This window comes from Trachymyrmex septentrionalis, unplaced genomic scaffold, assembly GCF_001594115.1.
Source record: "Trachymyrmex septentrionalis isolate Tsep2-gDNA-1 unplaced genomic scaffold, Tsep1.0 scaffold9, whole genome shotgun sequence".
Taxonomy (NCBI): domain Eukaryota; kingdom Metazoa; phylum Arthropoda; class Insecta; order Hymenoptera; family Formicidae; genus Trachymyrmex; species Trachymyrmex septentrionalis.
The window spans coordinates 3,085,166-3,092,682 of NW_017306091.1; the positions used below are offsets into that span (position 1 = coordinate 3,085,166).

The 7,517-nt window shown below is 40.9% G+C and overlaps 1 protein-coding gene across 22 annotated transcripts in view; it reads right to left on the reverse strand.

Moving 5' to 3' along the window:
* The window catches only part of LOC108755870 (bromodomain adjacent to zinc finger domain protein 2B-like), a 162,561-nt gene that overhangs the window by 41,978 nt on the left and 113,066 nt on the right, over positions 1-7,517 (reverse strand). For 20 of the 22 annotated variants that reach the window (XM_018499228.1, XM_018499232.1, XM_018499236.1 and 17 more), the window contains one exon: positions 2,085-2,250. The exons of 1 other annotated variant lie outside the window; for it this stretch is intronic. In XM_018499228.1, the coding sequence (XP_018354730.1) occupies positions 2,085-2,241 (157 nt within the window). In that variant the 5' untranslated portion in view covers positions 2,242-2,250. Of the gene's footprint in view, positions 1-2,084; positions 2,251-7,517 lie in introns of those variants that run through there. One more of the 22 variants, XM_018499247.1, reaches the window with a different exon arrangement.

Below are 7,517 nucleotides of genomic sequence, written 5' to 3' on the forward strand. Positions count from 1 at the left end.
GGGAGAGGCTCTTCGCTCGTTAAGGCAGCACCGATATATATCGCGTTGACGCGCGAGACCGTATTAGGGCCCGTTTTGCATCACCGCATCCGGCTTTCGAACGACCCTGTAAATCCACGGCAAGTGCAACGGCGTCGTAACGGTGCGGGGAAAATAGTCTTAGGTCGTGAAATGATCTCACTCGATCTTCGATTTCATTAGACGGCTCACTCTTTAAAATCTTTGGAATGGAATCTAATTCTAAAGAGTTGAGCCAGTGTTGCGGAAGAGGCCCAATTGTCAATTTTTAAGAGAGTGAGATTTCACTCTTTAGAATTACAGTAAGTCAAGTAAGAGCGTGGTCGGCCTTACTCAAAGCTAATAAAAGGTATCGCCCTAAATCTATCACGAATCCACAGAGAGCACCTTTATCCTCGATGCACTGTCAAGGAAGATTCAGTTGTCGTTGAACTTTCTTAAGAGAATCACATTAAGCGCCATGAGTACCAAATACGCATCGTGCTATGAAGCGTGTTCCTCACGCTTGTGTTTCTCTGCACTCACCCGAAAGGTCCGAAAATGTCAGCCGTCAACAATTAGCGGCTGCTAAATATATGAAAGAGTCGAAATCATTCGCACAGAAGTGAGTGCGGCGATATAATGCGGCAAAAAATGTCGATGATTTGACCGGAACGCGGCGCGATATGCAAAGTGGACGAAAGAAGACGATAAAAAAATAGTGAATCTGTTTCCGCGGAATCCTGGCTTAACACTGCATCAAGGACAAGGAAAATTGAAGCAGAAAGGTTTAGATATATCGTATGAAACTATTCGAACCTATCTCAAGGCTAATAACATCAAGGCTAACAACTCGACCACGCTCTTACTTGACTCACTGTAGATTCCGCTCCACAAAGATTTTTGAGAGCAGACAAGAGTACGTGACGAGTATTATTATCTCATTATTGATTGAGAAAATAGAATATATCTGAAATAGATGGAAAAATTCAGTTGGAAGTTTTATCAATAAAATGTACATAAAGAAAAGCGAGGAAGAGCGTCAACATTATGATAAACGTTATTTTCTCTTTCAGAGGAAAAGAAAATAATCTATAATATATAAAAGAATCTCGTAAGAAAGATATGATTGTAAGGCATAAAAGATGTACATGTGGGGAAAAAAGAATGTTTGTCGCTTCTATCATTTTTTTTTTTTTTTTTTTTTTTTTTTGTTGAATTCAGTTGCACCTTTCAACCTGCCAGTTTATGTACTTACAACCCTATCGTATACGAGATACCCGCTTCTCACTATCCGTCGCGGAAACGTGCTTTGGCGACCGAAATCGGAATCGTCCAGGAGCAAACCTCCTCCTGGACAAGCACTATATAACTCACGCCGACAAATACGCCATCGGAATTCGCACGCGTAACCCCTTCGAAACACCGAACACATGCATCCCGCAAACTGTCAGTTACACGGAAAATATTTGCCCGTATATTGTCTAAACAATATCGCGTACGATTGCGTGCGGATCAAATAGAATCACCCCGGCGCCGGTTAAATTAGAAAAACAAAGGGGAAAAGGGTGTCATTGGGTATCCGGCGGCAAAGCGGAATGATTTGTTACGAGATGCAAACGAGATCATTAGTTAATGAACGTCATTGCTGCACCGCCGGTAAAAAAAAAAAATCACTCGCATCGTCCCCCCCGTCCATTCGCGAGTTTCCTCCTTCCGAATCTGCAATCTCGGAACATTATGCTGTTTTCGCCGATCTCCCCGGCTGTAATTAACTGTCAGACGAACGTTATATCGTAAGATAACCGATTACAATGTAGATGTTGGATATTCTACAGATAAGAACTAGCCTGCCCGCTGAAGAAATCCCGACCATTAGAGCGCGGAGAATGCTCTCCTATTATCGGACTTCTTTCCTCGATCTACCTTCGCCGCTTCGCATAACGATGCCGCTTATCGCGACGTAGCGCGTCCGCGCGTAGTTTTACGGTTCGGTACGAGTGCGGGAAAGAGAGAAACGTGAGAGAAATCCAAAAAAAAAGAAGAGGAAGAAGAAGAAGGCAGTGGAACGAGTGAAAATGACTTACCGCCGAAGAGTGCAGTAGGATCGAGCAACGGATTGGCCTGGTCCGCCTGGAGCTTCTCGGAGGTGGAGGTGGCGCCCGGAGTCGCCGCCGCCGCTTCAGCTCCGCCACCTCCGCCGCCTCCACCGCCCCCGCCTGATGCGGAGTTCTCCTTCTCCATGCCAGTCCCCTGAAACATCGCACGTCCACCCGGTGGTTTCGTTAGAGAAGTTTTCGCTCTCGCGCGAATCCCGCGATGCCGCATCGCCAAGGACTCCGCGCGCCCTGGCTGTTTCTTTATCTCGAAAAACACGACGAGGGGGAGGAGGACGCGGAACAGGTTTCGCGCCGCGCACGATATTTACGACGCCAGCGCGTCGAGATTTCGGTACGCCGAAATCTTTCGCGAGGCGCGAAGCTCCGGCGACACGGCAGATTATTGTTCGAGAAGAAATACGACGAGAGCGCGTTTTTATATCGGTCGATATATATATCGGGCGGAAAGGATTAAAAAACTATTTGTTCACTCAATAAATATGCATGATTTCCGAGGTGTGATAAAAATGTCTTCGTCTTAGTCGGAGACATTTTTCACTTTCTTCTATTAACGCATCGTAAAACGTATTGCAACAATATCGTAATGCTTCGTAAACAAAAAAAAAACCGTTATTAAATTAATTTCATTCAATGTATGTATTAAGCGCACATTGAGGATTGGCTACATCAATTCGATAAAATAAAATACTCAATTAAGTGCTCGATTAGACTCTTCCATTAAATGTTAATCCCACGTCGTAATTTACAATCGCAACCCCATCATTTAAAAAAGAGTCAATCATTTTTCCTAAACGATTGTACTGATGCAAATCATCGAATTAGAAGGATTCTATACCATCTCATTTTTCTTTACAATTTCCTATACTTACATAGCCAATGCAGAACCCCCCACCCCTCGGATCGGAGATATTCCAAATTCCTCCGCGTAATTGCGGCAATTGAGCAGATCATCAGTGGAAAACATTTGCGCTCGTCGTGAAATATTTCTCGACGAAAATAAATAAATAAATAAATAAATAAAAAAAATCGCATTTATACATTACACTCCGAGCACGAGTACTCGCACACGCACACGCACACGCACACGAGCGCAGCTCGCACGTATTTGCATTCGACGACTGTTTACCAGTCGAAGAAAGGCTTCCTCCAGCGGCGCTTTAAATAAAGGTCGTTCTCCCCTCCATCTTTTCCCCTCCAGCGCTTCAATCAGCTGACTGGCGCACTCCCCTCCCTCCGCCGCCCAGCTGTTGTATAAATATACATCGTTACAACGTTGAGTTAGGTTAGGCTGATGCTAGGCTAGACGATGCACCGGCGGCGACGGCGACGGCGGCGGCGGCGGCGGCGGTGCTATTATCATACAGTCAGCATAATTATCATACGTACGAATCCACGAGACAGCGAATAAGATTAACGTCGTCGCCATTACGTTAATTAATCCTTGAGCAAAGCGATTTTTTTCATCTTCCGTTACCTTTTTCCGGTCTTTCTCCGGAAATCGTTTCGAGCTACAACTATTCGTGGCGTTTCGTTGATATTTGTATATCGAATGCTGGTGTCAAGTATACCGCCTACCGTGCGAAATTATCTTTCTCTGTTTCTCTCTTTCTTTTTCGATCTTTAAGTCTTTAAAAAGCGTCATTTCAGAGAAAGCGCGAGTGCATCGTTCAGTGATAAACGGATTCTCAGTTCGAATAGAATGTTGAAACGGCTTTTACTCTACCGTTATTAACTTATTAATTCTTAAATATATATATATATATAGTCGCGAGCGGGCCGCCTCAATGCATTTTCTGTCGCTATTCACGCGAGCAGAATGCATTTTCAGACGCAAAAGGAATCCGCGCTCGACGAATTCATTCTCATTCTATTAAAAATGGAATTTCCATACTGGAGAAAATGTATACAAACATAAATGTGTATATATTAACAATATATACACAAACGAAGAATGTTTACGTTTCGCACGAAATTCACAGAAGAGCCTGTGCTCGTTAAAATTTACACGTGCGACACGTAATCGATTATTTTCCAGCGGAATGTATTATTCATTGTAACGATAGAGAAGAATTCTAATGCATACCTACTTCCTTTCTACACATTATCATGTTACAATCGGAATAAACTCGATAAGGAAAATTCACCGTGGTCTGGTCTACACACAATAGCCTTCATTCGCGACTACGAGTCGTCACGCGATCGTTATCGGCGACGTATTGATTCAAGTTGGCCCCTTGTTCTTATCAGGTTCGTACACGGTCTTGTTGGAGAGCCTCGCAAAGCATTCAGGATTTCTAGGGTCGCTCGGTGGTGATCGATCCGTTGAATGATGGCGAAAGTAACGTGTAAATAATTCTGCGTCTTTATCCTCGTTAATCTAATGGATGAAGATGGATAAAGAAAACACTTGAGTATCGAATGATAGTAGTGCTAAGGCAGAAGAAAGAAAGATAATCCGATTTAAATATTTCAAAGACATTTCTAATGTGTGCGCCTACATTTTCCGTGTATCTTTTTTTAGTGGCTTCCTATTACTTTTATAAGCCGTCCTTTAAGAGGATCGTCGTAAAATGCCTCTTCTATATTTAACCTGGACATTTAAGATACGTGGATGCTCATAACAGATTAAAAAAAAAAGAATTGGAGTATAATTAATATATACAGTCTAAAATCATGTTCTTTCTCATCTATCTCAACGATGTTTTTAATACATCATCTTTAAAATGTATATAGTATATTTTTTTATTTTTTTCATTAAAAATTTGATTTTTTATATAACGAGATAAATCTATTTATGTATACAAATATGCAAGGTATATTATATAAACTTTACATTTTTACTAATTATTGTACAAAATAATATTATTCGAAATAACAAAATGTGCTTTCTACAAAGCAACAAATATCAATAGTGGTTTTGCTCATGGTATTCATTCATAATAACTTGGAAAAAAAATAAATTTAATTTAGTAATATACGAAATCATTGCAAATATACGCCAAATTGTAACGCGCAATTATCAATTAAACAATATTTCGATATCCATGGAATTTGCACAATTATTTTGCATCGCAAGCAGTTGACAAAGAAACTCTTACAATGGCTTTTATTGCGCTCTCAGATTCGTGAATGGTGATGTCGTGCGAAACCTCTCGTTTGTAATTGACAAAAGAAGCCGCGTAGAAGCTCTTTGCCGCCGGAAATTATCCTCCGAATAACTGCGACAGAAAAGCAATCCTTTCAATATCTCCGACTACTATTGCTATTATTGCTACTCCTTTGCTTGTTGATGCAAACTAAAAATGAAAAAAACCCCAAGACTAATTAACGAAACTTCCGAGTTTCGTATTACAATATCTTCAATATGAAAATTTCAATAACTCTACTTCTGTAAAACTTGTACATTACTTTTCAATGTTTTACGATATATTATTTGCATTGTTGAACATTACACTTTTATCACATCTAAAAGGGTCAATTTCTTTCATCACGGAAAGTGCAATAGAATCAATATATTTCCGGGCTTTTGTTTTAAAATTAGAAGCAAAATTTAACAACGTGACGGAAGTGTGATTTCTTGCTTATTGATCATATTTCAAATCACATTTCTAAAAATAAAAATGTCACGATAGATGATTATTGATATCAATCCTCGAATATGACGAAATTTTCCTATCATCTCATTTCCAATTAAAGTTGCTTTCGTTTGTAATAATAAAATCACAATTTATCGCGCAATAATTCTATTTTCAAATACAATAACAAATTAGTTTAAAAAATTGAAAATTCGAGATACGATTACAACTTAAGCGTCGTTGTAGTTTATTATATCCGAACGACATCAAAACTTTTTAATAGCGAAAGGAAAGAGAGAGTGATATACAATTGAATCAAATACTTTAGTTTCCACGAATGTTCCTTTCCACGTAACTTCGATAATTTTCACAATTTTTCAACTCGCGTAGCATGCGCACGATGTTGAAATATATTAGAATCTAGCCGAAATTATCACCTATATCCAATGAATGTATAATTAGACGCATCTCCCGGGCCAGCCAAACAACGGTATAACCAAGCCTACAATTATTGCTGCAGCAACGGCTTAACCAATCTTTTCAAAACAGTTTCTTTTCTATATACATCACGCACAACTTGTATATAGGGATGTTTATAAATATAATTGTTAATTGAGCATATTTTTATTCTTTCCGTATTACGAGTACATATTCAACTTTTATCAATATTATTCGATAGAATCGAGGGAATTTATCGTCATAAAGAAACATTTTTCTTTATGACAGTAAGTAAATAAATTTTTATTTAGCAAAATAAAACCATTATAGATGTTAGAATAAAAATGTGCAGAGTATTTGCCGCTCGTAAATTTCTTCCAAATAATGTTTTCCTCCCAGATATCGATCCTCAATTTATAAAGTGAAAATCTGAACTCCGTTAATGTCACCTAATAATTACCGGAATTAAATTGTGATCGAAAATAATACGGGTGACAAAAATAAAGAGTCAACGCGCGGATAATATCGAGGTGTCGTAAAGATATCTATTCGAGATTCGACATCGTCGTCGTCATCCGTACGGTGTTCGGAATATCCGGGCGAGCCCGTGACGCCACCCGGTTTTCAGCTATAGCGGGCATACTTCGAGATGCTCGTAAATTGGTGGTGGAGGAGAAGGGCGAGGAAACGAGGGCGAAGGGAGGTGGCGCGAGAAGGGAGGTGGACGCCTTAAGGCAAGGGAATACGGGGAGGGGAGGGGGGGGGGCGGCGAACGGAACCGAGAGCAAAAGGAAGACACGGGCGACCATCGATTTCTCGACCGGTATTACGCTCCTTTCCTTCGGCCGGGAAAAGCTCGAGGGGGGGGGGGAGGAGGAGGTGCCAGGCAAGGGAACACGGTCGTTGTCGTGGTAGAGAAAAGAGCCCGGTGACGGGGAAGAAACGCGCCGTTTGTTCGCGAAATGCGACGCCCTTGCGCCGAGAATGCGCGTTTCGACTTCAACTTATTGCGTTTTATTCTCGCGCTCTTCCTCCGCTTTCCTTCGGATATCCCCGACCTTTATTATTAATCCATGAATATCTCGCATATCGGCTTAAATTCGAGACAGCGAGTAAATCAGTTTATTCGGAAGGCGCGTGATACCTCGACGTTTTTTTTTTTGCATTTTTCGGGAAAACGGAGCATTTGGAGAAAAAAAAAAAAAAAAAAACCGCAGCGCGATGTCATTGATCCTCGATTACAGCGACGGATCGCATTTGGAAGCGAAACTTTTAGACGGTTGTGCAATATACGTACAATTTGGTTACTGTGAGATTGCAGGTAAAAAAGAACTTTGGCCCTTCCTCTATCGATCGTCGTAAGACAGGCGGGGGCGGGGGTGGGGGA